The sequence below is a fragment of the Larimichthys crocea genome, chromosome XII (assembly GCF_000972845.2).
Source record: "Larimichthys crocea isolate SSNF chromosome XII, L_crocea_2.0, whole genome shotgun sequence".
NCBI classification, from domain to species: domain Eukaryota; kingdom Metazoa; phylum Chordata; class Actinopteri; family Sciaenidae; genus Larimichthys; species Larimichthys crocea.
Window position 1 is genome coordinate 18480766 of NC_040022.1, and position 17787 is coordinate 18498552.

A 17787-nucleotide genomic window follows, 5' to 3' on the forward strand; every position below is an offset into this window, starting at 1 on the left:
GGAGAATCTGAACAATACGTTCCTGCTTGGGTAAGCAGTTTCAGACAAGTGCTGGGTGTTGGAGAATCTCCTCAGACACACAAAGACTGTCTCCCTCCTCTGCTTCATGTGGTGACACTGCAGACTCAGGAGCTTTTTAAATAGGCAGCGATATGAAGAATGACGCTAATATATACAAAATCAATTTTTCAAGTTGCTGACTGTCATTCAGAACCATTTGACATTATTTATGATTCAGTTAAGTGTTAAGTACCATTTCACTTAAGGTTTCAGGGTCTCGTCAATTTTACTGGAATTAACAAACTTCTTTTTATTACCTCAAATGGATGCAATTTTCACCACTCTCAATTTTCATAAAGGAGAACGTTTTTGATAAAAATAAAGAAATAGAACACTTCTGGAATGTGGAAAAATATGTAATTTACATGTTGTTTAAATTTGTTTCCTTCATTTGAATTGACCTTGGATGGCCCTGCAAAGTCAAGCTCAATATAGTGAGACTGCCAGTCCTCATCATTAAGGGCAGTGTCGTTCTCCATTCCTTATAAGTTATCAGGGAGGAAGTCTCCTGCCACTGCAAGTCCAGCCTACATGGAGGCACAGCTACCAACAAATACACTGCTTTCAAAACCCTTTAAAAGCTTTAGCCTGACTATGAAGTTGGTATAAAGGAGTAAGGCGGTCTTTCTGTGAGTGTGTGCGTGTGCGTGTCCATGTTTAGCTGAAATCAATACAGTTATGTGTGGAACTTAAGGCACTCGAGAGGCAATGGTCAGCGCGGTTTTACAGAGGAGAAAAAGTTGTAAGACAGAGCATAAAATTCATGTAAGTGTGTCTCTTTGTTGCAGATGTGCATGTGGAATGTTTCAAAGAAAACATAAAACCAAGATAAGTTTTTTTAGTTTCTTTCAGATTTCTTTTGTTGCACTGGGATTTTCTCAGCAACATTTCCCATAAGCAGCTGGAAATGTAATACTATGAGGAAATTACTCATCTAAAAGGAACTTGTTGGCAGGGTTTTCTAACTATTCTGCTCCTAGCACTCTGGCAAGGTTGTTAATCCCCACAGAATGAAAACAGCCTGCTTATTGTGCTTACATGTTAGAGGACAGGATAGTAGCTACAGAATGTCCATTGTTTTCTGATTATTCATCTGAAGGAGAGTAAATAAACAATATGATTTGACTGCTGATTCCCTCTTGATTGATTTGTATTTCTAATTGAATTTCGACTCAGGACTTTGGGGAGAGTGACATCACTGCTTTATGTGGCCACACATAACTAATAGCGTGGCCCTGTAAATACATTTGTTCTAAATTATGTCTTGTAATGAATGCCTGGCAATCTCAAGAGTGGGTTTGCATCGACTCTCACCTTATCGCTAACCCTCGGGCGACCCAGAACAAATAACTCATAATGCCTCAATCATTTGCATCTGAATCAAGGCTAATATTATTTATGGAACCAAAGCAGCACATGTGGCATTGAACGCTGTGTTTTCCGCAAATGGTAGGACTGGGAGAGAGCGAGACGAGGCACAATGCAAGGTGTTGTTGTTGTGCCAAGAGAGGACCCAATGACTTTGTGTTGACAGCAGAAGAGTTCAGGATACAGCAGGTAGGTTTTTTTTTTCATCAGCATTAACACCTTTCATCTGTGGCTATCTGTCATCTTGTTTACCCTTTGTAGCGTTTCTTTGTGTTCAAAATGAGATGTTTACCTGGTGGAGTATATGAGGGGTGCTTCCTGTCCCAGCACTGCATAATACTCTGATAAACAGGAACTGCTGTGTGCAGGGCTATTGAGAGCGATATATATTTCTTTTGCACAAAAATAGTGAGTTTGACAGCAAATATGCAACAAAGGTACAGTAAGATTTGCCTTCCACGTTTGCTTTGTAACCAGTGACTTGGGATTTCTGCTATGTTTATGATCCAAGTAGTGGAAGTGTATTTTTATGGGACAAAAAATGTACTCTTTATGCTTCAGAACAGCTAAACATAAAACTGGCTATAATTCACAGGTCTTTTCAGCAGTCTTTCCGTTCTACATCAGCAAGCAGAGGAGGACGTGGATCATCAGGGAAGATGTTCTTTGTGGCAGGGGCCAAAAATACAGGAGGATCGGGTGGAGGAAATGAAAGGAGGTAACAAATTCACACCCTTCAGTCTTAACAGCTGACTAAAAATACAAATGGGAAAAGGTTGGCTCTTATCTGTCATGCACTTTGATTTTTATGTCATAATATTTGCACTGTAGTTTTTAAAATATACATATAATAATGACTCATTTTCTATCATCAAGGTCAATCTACCAAAAATTCCGTGAAGTAGATTTATTGGACAAGAAGAAGACAGTGACAGCTCTAAAGCCCGGTGAAGATCGGGCCATTCTTTTGGGACTTGGAATGATCCTCTCTTCAGTCATGATGTATTTTGTCCTGGGGATCACTATATTACGCTCCTATGCAGACAGGTACAGGCCCGATGTTCAAGGTTCTTTTTTTTTACACCCTATAAAGCAACTGTTAACTGATATTTCTCTCAGAAAGATGTTTTATTCAGCAGATGTCCTTGTTGAAAGACAGCTTTGATGCTATCTCAACTTGAAAATTGCATAAAAATGAATACTTTATGACATTATAAGAGATGTGTTGAGCTCATACCATGATATCCCCAAAGAGTTTTTGCATTAAATTGGATGTTCGTTTAAATGTCAACACAGTGTGTGGACAGAAGAGGGTGTGTGCATTGTACTGAACTCCACGGTCACAGCAGACATGAACTGTTCCTACAACTGTGGGTCAGACTGCTGGAGAGTCTCCAAATACCCCTGTCTGCAGGTCTACGTGAGCGTCAATAACACAGGCCGTGTCAGCCGTTTATCTCACAATGAAGAGACCCAGGACACCAGCTCTGAAGTGAGTACAGTGCCAGAGGGGAAAATACTGAGAATTACTGAACCGTTTCAAATGTTGACAAAGGCTGTCAGATGTTGGCCTGATTATAGATGCACTCTGTTCTCAGTTCAGAAAATGTTAGTCAATAGGATTTGGCATATTTCCTGGTCAAGCTGAAAGATGACACATGAAGGGTGATGCAAAATATTGCAAAATAAAAGAAACTTTACCTGGCGTCAACAGAACAAAAAGTATGACCAACTGAGTGCCCTCTAGATAACCTCAGTGTGCTTCAACCATGTCCTTGCAGTGTTTCTATGTGCCCAGGTGCCAGAAGGACAGCATGGCCATGCATGTGATGATTATGAACATCTCCGAGCGTCTGAAGGTGAACCAGCAGGTCCCCTGTTACTACGACCCCAGTGAGCGGCACGAAACCGTTATCCTGACCCGGCTGTACGACCACAGCGTCGTCGTCCACTCATTGCTGTGGCCCTCGTGTATGCTCACAGGAGGGGCTCTCATCATCGTGATGGTGAAGCTCACGCAGTACCTCTCCAGGCTGTGTGAAGAGATAGGGAAGATTAAGAGGTGAAATATGCTGCAGCAGCTGTGAAAGCCAAGCATATGGCAATTTGGTGATGGACATATGACATAAAAGGGGTTTGATTTAACCAAAGCGACCTCGCTGTGACCTCTTGCAAACGTTCCTCTCTGACTGAGACGTGTGGAACAGCTGACTTTAACTCTGACTCAAGGATGTGAATGTTTATAAAAGCAAACAGAATGTTCCGAGGCGGAAACGGTCAGACAGGCTGTTAATTCTGGGAAAACTATGACTGGATTTTGCATGGTGTTAAAGCATTGTAAAATGTTTTATGGCTACTTGTTTGCAAGAGTTTGTTACACTTGTAATCTTAAATATTCCATATTATGAGCGTGTTCTTGCTATGTCACATATGATATAAATGACAATACCACCCTGTGTTTAAATCTACAAATGGGAACTTCCTAAAACTTTCCTACGTTTTGCTGATCATATGTCATCGTTGTTATTTGATATCCACTATCTCAGCGACCAAAGAATATGTGCAGGTCTCTCATGACAAAATGTCTTTATGAGCGAACATACTGCAACACATACATAACTTGATGTGGTTTTCACAATGTTGGAAAAGCTATTCAGGAGAATTTATCTCACCAAACTTTGCACAAAAATCTAATTTATCGAGATGATCTAACACAATGTATGCTTACAGATTATATAGGAACATCTTGCTTGGGTTTAATGCACAGAAAAAATGTAATTTGATTATGGATTCCAGGGTCAGGAGTCATACACTGTGTGACTGTACAGGTTAAACAACGATAATCTCTCCAGGGTATAGAAAGCACACATCTCTGCCAAGGCTGGACAAGAAATGAGTTTGCTTAATTTGATGATGGAAGCAGTTCATAAAGCATCAAAACACACACACATATAATGCTGATTAGTCGACGGTGGTTATAATTTCTTGGAGAATATTGCTTGAATACCTGACTTTGTAGGATGGATGTGCAAAGGTTCAGACTATAACCACTGGGCATTAACATTTATGATGTTGCTGATGCCCAATGGCCTGTAACCTTTCACAGAGTTCCGTTGAAATGTCACATAAAGATATTTTAAATAAAAAAACAATGCCCTGACAGCAATAAAACACAACATGCAATGGATTGAATGCATCTATCAGTAATGTGCTCTTGATCTGGAGGCTCCATTCACACACATGCTGGTGAAAGAATGTGCTGTGGGCTCTCTGGAACAAACACTTAAGCGCCGTTCCTCTTTGGGAAAACCGTGAAACACACAGTGAACAAGCGGTTTCCCCCTCACTGAAGTCCTTCATGACAAACTCCTCTCTCCACCATGTAAACTAACTCGCCGTGTGGGAGGGCGGTGCATGAGGATGAGCCTGCTAGCAGCCCTCGAGCAGCAGCAGCAGCAGCAGCAGCGGGCTAGCCGTGTGGAGCTAACGTGCTACCAAACTGCAGTTTATTTTCGGGACAGCACGATGAAGAACATCATGAAGTATTACAGACTTATTCCACCACAGTGTATTGACAACATCACCGGGAGCTAGGGGAGTCTTTTCTTCACTATAGCGGGTCTGTCCCGACCCTCCAGTATATTGTTTGGATGGACTAAACGTTAGAGCTTAGCGCCGCCGCTTGAGACTCGCCGAGCGGGCGCGGATGGGACTGACACAGCCGGGCGGTGCTAATGATTGTGCTCTGACTAGCTCCGCGGCTAACCGGGTGGCGTTAGCTATCTGACACAGGTAGCTTTCTATTTGTTTTTTTCCTGTTTTGTTGTGTGTTCACTTGTTCTGTTCACCGAAACAGCTACCCATTTACTCACACGACAACCCGCCGGGTCTCGTCCCTCTATCACAGTAACGTTACACCGACATTAGCGTGTGTGGCAGACGAGGTTTCATGTTGTGGATGACATTGATCTGCTTAGTGAACTTGGCTAGCATGGTTAGCTCGCTAGCTAAGAAAGAGCAGCCGCTAAGCAGCTGCACAACACGAACCAGTCGGAAGTTTCAGTCCACACCGGGATAAACGATGTGTTAGCCACACTTTAACCAACGTGTTTGGTGATACTTGTTTTGTTTACATCATTTCTGAAGTCCTTTTCATTCGACATCACTGGACATTAATCACTTCATCGCCGCCGTCCTTGAGTTAGCATTGAGTTATTTTAACACCAGCTTACTGAAGCGAAAGTTTTTTGGGGGGATATATATATATATTTTTTTTCCGTCTCTGTTGTGATGACAAGTCGTGTTATGGTTAGCTCAGTGGCTAACGTCACAATCATGAATAAACGCTGCGATGTTTTTGAACTGGTGCAAGTTAAAGTGTTCAAAATAACAACGCTAAGTGGACATAAATGTGTTGCTACCAAAGTGATTTAATGGTTATGAGCAGTATGGTGGGTTCAAAAACATTAAAGCAATATACAGATATAGGTATCCCCCTGTTATGTATTTACTTATGTTTATATTAAATACCCATGTGAACTTGGCAGGGAGTATTAAGCATTTTGATGCTCCACCATCACTTCATGTTTATCACAGGTGTTTTGCATTCTTGTACACAGGTCAGTGGCTCTTTTATATAATCCTGTTTCCTTCTTTCTCACAGTTGGTTGACATCGCTCATCTGATAATTACCCGGCTCTGAAAAGAGCGAATTCGCTGGCACGACCATGCCTCCAAGGCCCTCCTCAGGAGAACTATGGGGGATGCACTTGATGCCCCCCAGCATCCTAGTGGATTGCCTTCTGCCAAATGGCATGATTCTCACGTTGGAGTGCCTCCGGGAAGCCACGCTGATCACAGTCAAGCATGAGCTTTTCAAAGAAGCCAGGAAGTACCCGCTTTACCATCTGCTACAGGAGGAGAGCTCCTACATCTTTGTCAGTGTCACCCAGGAGGCAGAGCGGGAGGAGTTTTACGACGAGACCAGGAGGTTGTGCGATCTTAGGCTCTTTCAGGCTTTCCTCAAAGTTATTGAGCCAGTGGGCAACAGAGAAGAGAAAATTCTCAACAGAGAGATCGGTACGGTTCTATTGAACATTACAGTATAGTACTGTAACAACGGTAGGCCTCGGCAATGTCGTTATCCTCAATGAGGAGGATTAACATAATGCCGCTGGCTTTAACTGATCACATATAGTGTGTTATGTGTTGACAGACATTTTACGTGACATGAAAAATCAACTAAAAACTGAAAAAAAAGTTTCATTTGTTTCTCCTTTTTAGGTTTTGCTATTGGAATGCCTATATGTGAGTTTGATTTGGTGAAAGACCCAGAGGTGCAGGACTTCAGAAGGAACATTTTAAATGTTTGCAAAGAGGCTGTGGACCTCAGAGACAGTAACGGACCCCACAGTAGAGCTTTGTACGTATATCCTCCAAATGTAGAATCCTCTACAGACCTTCCCAAGCACATCTATAACAAACTAGATAAAGGTAAGACATTTCACTTTGAGCAGCAACTTCTCAGTGTAATAAAAATATAATATGCAAACATTCACATTTTTGCTCTCTGCACCTGTTCTGTGTCTAAAAATGCTCACATATTTCTTCAGTTTGATTTTTTTATTTTTTTTTTGTTTTGTTTTGTTTTGTTTTTAAATTCTCTTTCCCTCAGGTCAAATCATTGTGGTTATATGGGTCATTGTGTCACCCAGCAACGACAAGCAGAAGTACACCCTGAAGATCAACCACGAGTATGTGCCGGAGCAGGTGATCGCCGAAGCCATCCGTAAGAAGACGCGTAGCATGCTGCTCTCCCAGGAGCAGTTAAAGATGTGTGTGCAGGAGTATCAGGGAAAGTACATCCTCAAAGTCTGTGGCTGTGACGAGTACTTACTGGAGAAATACCCTCTGAGTCAGTACAAGGTAATCTAATCTAATCATATGCTAGCTACATCTCATGTCATTGTGCTTAGAGGGGAAGAGATTCACTTCACATCAAATTACCATCCAGCACAAATGTGCCCGGCATTCCCGACATGAAATTAAATTTGTGAGAGAATGTGCTGATGCAAGAACAGGCTGTATACATCACCGCATATGAACACAGAGTACTGAATGTTTTGGTTGTTGCTGACTTGTAATTGTAAAAATCTAATTGTTTGTATGCTGATGATAAACATGGAAATTGTATGAGCAGCTTCAAAATGTCAAGTGGCATAAGTAGCTTCAAAATGTCACTTCGTCTGTCCTCGACAGTACGTGCGCAGCTGTATCATGCTGGGACGGATGCCCAACTTGATGCTAATGGCAAAAGACAGCCTGTATTCCCAGTTGCCCATGGACAACTTCACCATGCCGTCGTATGCAAGGCGAATATCAACAGCAACGCCGTACATGAACGGGGAAACGGCCACCAAGTCTCTATGGACTATCAACGGGACACTGAGGATCAGGATACTGTGCGCCACTTACGTCAATGTCAACATCAGAGACATTGACAAGGTACGCATTCAGTACGTCGGTTGGGAGCTGTGACTCCTTCATCATGTTTTATTTAAAGAGTGTTGCTTTGTTCTGCTTTGACTGAAATACATTCTGTAATCTCACATCTCCAGAACCTTGGAGGTTATTATAAGATGGTGCAGTGCCCTACACTTCACGCACTCTGAGCCAAATACATCATATGTTTGTGTACAAATCCCTTGTTCTTCTGGCTGCTCTAGATCTACGTCAGGACTGGGATATACCACGGTGGAGAGCAGTTGTGTGACAATGTCAACACCCAGCGCGTGCCCTGCTCGAACCCCAGGTAGTACACAATGATGAATAGCCTTCTGTACTCTGGAATTTCACTCAGCTTTGCGACAGTAATGTAATTGATTATGTAAATGGTTCTTTCTCTGTTTATTCCAGGTGGAACGAGTGGCTGAACTATGACATGTACATTCCAGACATCCCCCGTGCTGCACGACTCTGCCTTTCTATCTGCTCTGTGAAAGGAAGGAAAGGAGCTAAAGAGGTTAGCAGTGAAACACTACATTTAAAAAAATAAAGGCGAAAGGAGTTACTACGCGGAGAAGTCGCAGCTCTCCATTCAACAGCTCATCACGGCTTCTCGTCGTCTTGTTTCTGTTGCTCTCCGCCATAGCTAAAACTGATCCGCCTCCTAAAAGTGCCAGAAATTGTTCTGTCATGTTTCGTAGACATTTTTTTATTTGTAATTGTGGTCAGCAATAAGCCCAGAGACAAACACATTGTGTTTCCTCTGTCTGCTGAAGCAGCAGCAGCAGCAGCAGGGGTAATGTTGAGTTTTCATTAGCAGTAACCATGCAGCTTGGACACGGCTGTGGGAAAGTGTACAGTAAACAGTGAGACTGATTTTAATGAGATAGAACACTAACATGGATTGTTTTTTTTCTGTGAATCCCTAATGTATAGGCACACAATTTGATTGAATTTGGCACTGGAATCGCAAATTCCTCCAATGAAACAATGAAAACGACTGCGTAGTAAGGACGTTACAAAATGTAAATACATAGAACAGCTATGCAAAAACATGCAGATCATAAATAAAAACAGAAACGGGAGTACAGATTGTAACTTAAATGCTGTTTGATTTTTATTCGAATCAAAGCAGCGAACAGTCAGTTAATAATTAGAATGGGAAATAAACAACTGCCCTGTGCTGTGCACTGCACCTGTCTGTTTCATAGCCCCGAGCTGTTGCCTCTCTAATCATTTTCATATGCATCATCTTCCTGGAATTTTCCTGTAGGAGCACTGCCCTCTCGCCTGGGGCAACATCAACCTGTTTGACTACACCCACACATTAGTAGCAGGTAAAATGGCTCTCAACCTATGGCCTGTCCCCCACGGCCTGGAAGACCTGCTCAACCCTATCGGAGTCACAGGCTCTAACCCCAACAAGGTAAACAGCAAATGTTGACATTATTAACACAATACTCACTTGTGTGTATTTTACAGAGCAAATAGTGGTTATAGTTCAAATGGAAACGGATACTGCTCTCCTTTGTCCTGCCATATTTTGTTTGAAAATCTAACAGAATACAGAGCAGTGCATCTCAGAACTATTAAGAAAAGAAAATAATAAGCACAACCCCCCCCAATTTAAAGATTTGTTTCACGCTTGCGTCTGCGACTGACCTCTAAACCTCATGACCCAGTTTTAATCAAGCTGGTGACAACCTGTGGAGTTTCAGAGCTGGATTTTAAGCCGCCTCGATGTAACCAACCAAGCCTATTATCCCACTTAATTACTCATCGACACAGGCACCTTTCTTTGATTGCAGTAATCACCTTGAATGACCTTTTCCTCTTCCACTGCTTTCTTCAACAATGCAGGAGACCCCTTGTCTGGAGCTCGAGTTTGACCATTTCAGTTGCCCCGTCAAATACCCTGATATGACCATCATTGAAGATCACGCAAACTGGAATATATCCAGAGAGCTTGGCTTTAATTACTGCCACACCGGTTTGGTAAGATAACAAGCATTTGTTTGTTTTGTTTTTTTTGTTTTTTGTTCCGCTTATCTGTCATTCTTTCACATTGTAGTTCACTCACTGAGTATCTTAATGTCATCTTTTCATTTACATATTGAGTTTTATGTGACACAAGTCCCTGTAGACCAGACACTATTGGTTCAGTTTATATTAATTACTGCTTTTATTAACTGTGTGTTATATGGTGTCATAGAGTAACAGGCTGGCACGTGACAACCCCCTGACCGACAGTGATACTGAGCAGCTACGGCAGGTGTGTAACAGAGACCCGCTGTCTGAAATCACTGAGCAGGAGAAAGACTTTGTATGGAGGCACAGGTAATGTGTGTGTGGTTGTATACCATTACAGAGGGATTAGATGGGGACATTACACTTCACGCAGAAGTTATTGCACTATAATGTGGAAGTGATTTAGATGTTGTGAAAGTTATATCTAATTAATTCTCTCCTCCTTTAGACAAGACTGCGTCAATATGCCAGAGATCCTACCCAAGATCCTCCTTGCTGTGAAATGGAACTCCAGAGATGAGATAGCACAGGTGAGCTCAAGTTTCTACCGCTTACACGCCTTTATTTTGAAGGGCATCACGTGGGGGAACTAGATATGTGTCTAACTTGCTATACTAACACAACAGCTCAGCTGATATTTACACAGGCATACACTAACACATTGTCACATTGTCATCGCAGTGTTCTATGCAGTCAACAATATGTTTCTTCATTTCAGATGTATTGCCTTCTGAAAGACTGGCCAGCTATCAAGCCAGAACAAGCCATGGAGTTGCTGGACTGCAACTTCCCCGATCCCATGATCAGAGAGTTTGCCGTAAAGTGCCTTGAGAAATACCTAACAGATGACAAACTCTCACAGTACCTCATTCAACTGGTTCAGGTGCATTATTATTATTCTGATAAGACAGTTGGTGTTTCAGCTTGATATACTGAACAAGTGTTTTTAGGCAAACAATGTTTTAATGGCATTTTCTGTGTTTCTCAGGTTCTAAAGTATGAGCAGTACCTTGATAACCCCCTTGCACGCTTCCTACTGAAAAAGGCATTAACCAATCAGAGGATAGGACATTTCTTCTTCTGGCATTTAAAGTGAGTTTATTTTCTTTGTTCAGGAATTTGGAGCTGTTGGGTGCGACTTAAAAGGTTAAGCTGTTGACTGAATGTCACTTCACTGTTTCCTCTCTTCTTGATGTTTTCTTTTCTCTTGCCTACATGTGTGCAGGTCAGAGATGCACAACAAGACAGTGAGCCAGCGTTTCGGCCTGCTTCTGGAGTCATACTGTCGGGCCTGTGGCATGTATCTAAAGCACCTGAGCAGACAGGTGGAGGCCATGGAGAAACTCATCAATCTCACCGACCTCCTCAAACAGGAGAAAAAAGATGAGGCACAGAAGGTAATCTGACAACTGGCAGCTGTTAATTGTGATGCACTGAATCGTTGAGCTGAACATCTGGACCAATCTGGCCACAGAGATTCTAAAATATAGTAGCTTTTATAGCCTTTATATAAAGGTATGCTGTTTTTCAGGTTGTCTAAAATAGATTCATTCTTACTGTAGCAGCCACATATTAATATTGATAAATTAAAGCTGGTAATTTGAATAAAGGCTGGTTCCAAAAAAGGCCAGTATGACCTGTGATAATGTTGGCATAGTAGAATGAACTTAAGTTTTTAAGTTTTTCTGTGCTTAGCTGTTAATGAAGGTCAACACTTGCAGATGTTTCACAATAAAAGCTTTTGAGGGAAATGAAAGGAGTAGCAATAGCAAATTAATGTTGACACAGATCAATGCTGAATGCACAGAGGTGCTGCTTGTTAAAATATGAAATTACTTTACTCAAAAACAAAATAAATTGAAGAAAAGGTCCATCTCATATAAATGGACTTCGACTTCTTCTTCTTCTTCTTCTTTTATTTTGGCATAGACAATGCCAAAATAAAAACACAGTTATGATGACGCAAACTATGAGGAATGAATAAAAACAAGACCAACATTCTTAGAGACGTACAAGATGGAAAGAGATCTATTCATGAGTAATCTCTTTGTGTGGTTATTTCATCAGCTAACCTGAGCTGGTGTGTTTTTCACTAAGCTTGAAATACAAGAAAACTCAAATAAACCACAGCTGTCCTTCACAGATAGGAAGAATTTGGATTTCAAATAAATACTGTACATTACAACATCACATGTATAATGATAAGTACTGGCTACAAGAGGGTTATAGGCGCTAATGTGTAATGCTTAATGTGCCAGTCAGATAAGCTAAGACAGACTTTAATGATGCCACACTGTGGAAATTCACTTGTCACAGCAGCTCGTATACACAAGGTGGATAAGAAGTTACTCATAAATAAGAAATACACAGAAAAAGTCATGCTGGTGTTAAAGAGTCTGACAGCTGTCTGAATGAAGGACCTGTGGTAGAGCTCCTTCTTACATGGTGGGAGTAGCAGTCTGTTGCTCAAGGAGCTGTTTAAGGTTTAAGAAGATTGCAGATGCCACCACAGTGTCATAGAAAGTTTCTAACTGACTCCTGCACACTCCAAAGGACCCCAGTCTCCTCAGCAAGTAGAGTAGCTAACTAACTAGCAAATTGATTTAATACCTAAATGCAGCATTATCAAATCATACGGCTCTCCATGAGTGCTCAGCTTCACAGCACAAAACTTGCTCTGTGAAGCAGCCTTACCTCATTGAGGAAAAGCAGCAGCAAGACTCCACCAGTCAACAAAAATTAGTGTTCTACTAAGTGATTTGTTTTTCACTTTTAAGGTTCAAATGAAGTTTCTGGTGGAACAGATGAGAAGGCCTGATTACATGGACGCCCTGCAGAGCTTCACCTCCCCACTGAATCCAGCACATCAGCTGGGGAACCTCCGGTACATCAACACCCCGCTTACCTAACTCTCCCCCCTCTCAAATGGCTGGTGTTTAATGTTAATTTTCCTCTGCAGGTGTTGCATATGCTTGTTCCTCTTCAAGGCTTGGCTTATTAGTATTAAAAATGCATTCTTTTGAGTAGGGGTAAAGTAAAGCGACATAGTGCGCTAACTGCGCTCAGAGCGCGGCTTTATTTTGCAGTAATTTCAGGTAACATGATTCAGCTGAGGTGAAATAATGTATGTTATTGTTTGTTGTATTATTTCTCCCTCTTAAAAACATATCTCTGTTTCAGCCTGGAGGAATGCAGGATGATGTCATCAGCCAAGCGACCTCTGTGGCTTAACTGGGAAAACCCAGATATGATGTCAGAGCTGCTCTTTCAGAACAACGAAATCATCTTCAAAAATGGAGATGGTGAGATTCTCTCTTGCTACCTCTATTAGTCCATTCTTGCCTCTGTGCATCAGTACACACACACACACACACACACACACACACACTTGAAGATGCTCTCGCTGAACACGCAGCATATTTCATTCTCAGCCTTTAGGGCATATCTAGGCACACTAACACAACCTCATCGACGCATGTTACACAGATTTCTGAAGGGAACAAGTCATGTTATTTGAATCACACTTTACACCAGCTGCTTGTGCATTTTGCTGCAACATCTGTGACCGAAACTGACTTTGACAGCTCTGCTCCATAATGCATCATGGATTGATGATCAAAGGGCAGCTAAGCAGCTAATAATCACCTTACTGTCATCCACCTCCCTGTCTCTCTCCCTGCCTCCGCAGATTTGAGGCAAGACATGCTGACGCTGCAGATCATTAGGATAATGGAGAACATCTGGCAGAACCAAGGCCTTGATCTCAGGTAGGCTCCTTGCTTCACCATGACAGCGAGGATGCAGGTGCACATTAACAGGCGCTGGATGCTTTTATGTTGTGCGCTCCGTACCTGAATGCAGATTAGTGGCAACCCCCGCCAGCCACCTCGAGTCATTTAATATGAAGTCCATCACTGGTGTCCTAATTATTTCTGCCTCTCTTTATGTTTCTTGCCCCGTCCCTTTTCCAGAATGCTGCCGTATGGCTGTCTGTCAATCGGTGACTGCGTGGGTTTGATCGAGGTGGTGAGGAACTCTCACACAATCATGCAGATCCAGTGCAAAGGAGGCCTAAAGGGGGCACTGCAGTTCAACAGCCACACATTGCATCAGTGGCTCAAGGATAAGAACAAGGGAGAGATGTGAGTGGCAAAAACAGTGATTTATGCAGCTTTTCTAGTCTGTGTAGGGCGTAGAGGTGCTGTTAGTGCAAATATTAAGACTTTGTATTAGTCTTAATAATATTGTTGTGTTACGGGAATGAATCCTTTGTGAGAATAAATTATTTTCCATTGGTTTGATTTCTTAGGTATGACCAGGCCATAGATCTGTTCACAAGGTCGTGTGCAGGCTACTGTGTAGCTACATTTATCCTGGGCATTGGGGACAGGCACAACAGCAACATCATGGTCAAAGATGACGGACAGGTAAAGATTACGTTTTCAATTTTTCTTTCCATCTTATATATGCATACTTTCTGTTTCATTCGTTAATTATTGTTTGATTAATTGCTCTTATGTTCTCACAGCTGTTCCACATAGACTTTGGCCATTTCCTCGACCACAAAAAGAAGAAGTTCGGGTACAAGAGAGAGCGTGTGCCCTTTGTGCTCACACAGGACTTCCTGATCGTTATTAGCAAAGGAACTCAAGAGTGCACCAAAACAAGGGAGTTTGAAAGGTAACACCAGTTTATTAAAGCTTTCTGTTCTTTGTGGCAGATATGTCGACTACTTTTCATCCATGCCTGTATCCCTTTTTGTAATTTTCTTCCTTCTCTCCCCTCAGGTTTCAAGAGATGTGTTACAAGGCGTACCTGGCAATCCGGCAGCATGCCAACCTCTTCATCAACCTCTTCTCCATGATGCTGGGCTCGGGGATGCCCGAGCTGCAGTCATTTGACGACATCGCGTACATCAGAAAGACCCTGGCCTTGGACAAGTCTGAGCAGGAGGCCCTGGACTACTTCATGAAGCAGATGAACGACGCTCACCACGGCGGCTGGACTACCAAGATGGACTGGATCTTCCACACAATCCGCCAGCATGCCATGAACTAAAATGCTAGAGTGGAGTAAAGGACTGTGGCAACAACAGCACACTAAGAACCAAAAGAATAGCGAGAAGCGAACGAGGTATTTTCCTAAACACACTAAAGCCTGGGTAATACTTCTGCCAGCGTGTGACTCTGAAACATTACCTGCTAGTGCACCACTAAATGCGGGTGCTCAGAAAGGCCTGTTTCAGGGACATAATGTCTGAATTCTCCTGTTTCGCCAGGTTTCCTCTCCCCGCACTAAGAAACGGGGGCAGAGTTCTGTTTTTCAGTCTTCTTCATAGGAACTAAACAAGTGTAATGGACCTCAACTACATTAGCCTTCTTCATATGAACAAACTATGGATACATTTTTATTTTTCTTGATGTTTTTTTTTTTTTTTTTTCTTTCCTTACATCTACAACCCATCAGCATTAAGAAAGGAACATCATGAAGTGGTATACCATGAGCACAGCTGGCTTTTTCTAATGATGAACTGACAGAGCGTAACTGCATTATTTCCACGACCTATTTTGAACTGATGAAGATGGGGGAGATATCGGCGCACGCAGCCAGGCTAGCTGAAACAAAATTAAAGGGACAATGAGGAGCCTGGCCGCTGCGCAACAAATCATGATTGCCCCCTACAGTCATAAAAAACAATCACCAACACTTTTAGTAAAGTACTGACAAAGGACATGTTGTTAAACACTTAGCATTTAACTCTTTTGGAGCAACTAAAATAAGGACTTATTTGTAGCCTACAGATGTCATGTTTAGAACTCCTGCCACACCAGATAATTGACTTTTGTGCAGCAGTATATCCATAGACTTGTATGCATTCGGTGCACATATTCCTTTTTTTGTGTCTATTTTCTACTGAGCCAAAGTACTAGATGTGTAACCCCACTACTAAGCAGTCTTATTTTTAAAAAAGAAAAAATGAAAAAGAAATAGTCACTACTATTCCAAATCTCGTGTGTACTCATAGCACTGATCTCTGCAGTATTTCTTTTTGTTTTGTTTTGTTTTGTCTTGTCTATCAGTATTATTCAGACAGATGTTGAGGCACAAATGTCCGTCGTCTACCCCACGCAGTTAGATCAATCGGTCTTCTGTTATTCGGCTGACAAAGGCAAGAAACGCAGGGGGAAAAGGATGTGCAGTGTTCCTTTTGTGTGCTGTGCTGTTACACTATGCAAGTTGTGATCCTAATGTGTACTGTATACTGCAAAAAAAAAAAAAAAAAAAAAAAAGTTGTTGATGTCAGAGTAAGGCAGAGAGAGAAAAATGCATCTCCCCTGACATGCTCACACAGAGCAGCGTGTCAGTGGACTTTGTACAGACAGTACATGGAAGAAAAAAAAACTGTAAGAGAATCAGCTGCTTCTTTCCCCCTCAAAAAAGAACTGTGAGAAATGCCTTTGGACCCTGCCTTTTGCTTCTCCTTACCAGGTTTATATTTGGAGCTTCAATCTAAGCCATCTGTAAAATGTTTGAGCTGTTGGATTTTGCGCCCATCTCTTTGTTCTCGATCACACGTACGACAGATATTATAAGACACCCCTCGTCTCCTCACACTTTGCCATATTGTCCCAGATTGTGACATCCAGGTAAAAAAAAAAAGAAACCGAAGTGATTTTTTTTTTTTTTTTTTTTTTTTTAACCTTCAAAGTGTCTTCTTCCTTCCTCTTTCCTATGATTGTCACCCTTATGTGTGGAAGAATAGTCTCGGCAGGGTTTGCTCACTGCGCAGACACATACGTAAGAGGTCAGTAAATGTTCTAGCTTTACCAAATGATACACAACAGGGCGGTTTCCTAAACACTCGAAGTCCAGTTTTTGTTGTTGCTTAAAAAAAAAAAAAACTGCTCAGGAAACCGATCCTACTGAGTCGCGTGTGCTTCTGTACGGGCTACAGAGCCGTGGGCCGGACCCAAACTGAGAACTAGACCCCATATACTTTATGGAAGAACTATCATAAAATCTGCTCTTTCCCTTTTTACTTGTTCTGGTTGTTTTCTGTTTCTCACACTGCATTATGCATGAGGTCCTCAAATATCTACTTTTTTTTTTTTTTTTTTTTTTTTTTTTTTTTTTGACCTGATGTTGTTTACTTGAATTTCATGTATAGAAAATGACCTTGTTACTTGTGTGAGGTACAGAGTCACAATGAAGGTAACAGATACTGATAACTGCTACTACATGTGCAAATGCTTTCCTTGAATAACTACAGAGGTAATATATTTTTGTATTTTTAAATGTAAGCAAACTCATATATGTAACTGCTAACCAAAAAAAAAAAAACGGAAAAAAAACAAAAACAGGTTGCATCACGTGCAGCATCCTCATACGAAACCCAGTAGACAGCTTCTAGTTGTTGAAACGATATGAACGGCAAAGCAGAGGTGAATTGTTGAATGAAGGACAAGGATGCTGTTGTCAGAGTAGGATCTTCATGTCAAGTGAAGATCTCTTGCCCCATGTGGAAGTCTGTAAGCACAATAAGGAGGAAGAAGCTACCCTGCATGTTTTACAAAGAACCAGACTCGTATGTTAGTTATCTTTTCATCTGTATATATATCATAAAACCTTTTCAAATACTTGTTTTAGTCATCCTCATATGATCATGTCAGATAAGAAACTGTATGCATTCATTTATTGTACTGTCGAATAAAAGCATTTCTCCCTATCTAAATCGATTTTATTTTGGCATTTCTATTCCATCGTTTGCTTTACACTTGATCAAAATCATAATACACAAGGCACTTTTGTATTCTTATGATAAAGAGA

General features: G+C 41.6%; 2 protein-coding genes across 3 annotated transcripts; both read left to right on the top strand.

The window, feature by feature from the left end:
* The first annotated feature begins 566 nt into the window (after positions 1-566).
* On the top strand, positions 567-4603 carry LOC113747092 (calcium-activated potassium channel subunit beta-2-like). 2 transcript variants are annotated; one of them, XM_027285343.1, is made up of 6 exons: positions 567-825; positions 1514-1617; positions 2024-2146; positions 2305-2475; positions 2725-2920; positions 3210-4603. In XM_027285343.1, the coding sequence occupies exons 3-6, from the start codon at positions 2088-2090 to the stop codon at positions 3492-3494; spliced, it is 711 nt and encodes a 236-aa protein (XP_027141144.1). In that variant the 5' UTR covers positions 567-825; positions 1514-1617; positions 2024-2087; the 3' UTR covers positions 3495-4603. The 2 variants fall into 2 exon arrangements, with proteins under 2 accessions (XP_027141144.1, XP_027141145.1); XM_027285344.1 differs by lacking the exon at positions 567-825 and having other exon boundaries at positions 848-1617.
* Positions 4604-4700: 97 nt separating this feature from the next.
* On the top strand, positions 4701-17684 carry LOC104921281 (phosphatidylinositol 4,5-bisphosphate 3-kinase catalytic subunit alpha isoform). Its single transcript, XM_027285342.1, has 21 exons — positions 4701-5220; positions 6092-6507; positions 6712-6921; positions 7103-7353; positions 7687-7932; positions 8154-8239; positions 8344-8449; positions 9206-9358; positions 9793-9927; positions 10145-10269; positions 10409-10490; positions 10679-10843; positions 10949-11052; positions 11186-11357; positions 12738-12844; positions 13141-13262; positions 13649-13727; positions 13932-14102; positions 14270-14387; positions 14489-14640; positions 14748-17684. Exons 2-21 carry the CDS (start codon positions 6156-6158, stop codon positions 15016-15018), a joined length of 3207 nt encoding a protein of 1068 aa, XP_027141143.1. The 5' UTR covers positions 4701-5220; positions 6092-6155; the 3' UTR covers positions 15019-17684.
* The last annotated feature ends 103 nt before the right edge of the window (positions 17685-17787 follow it).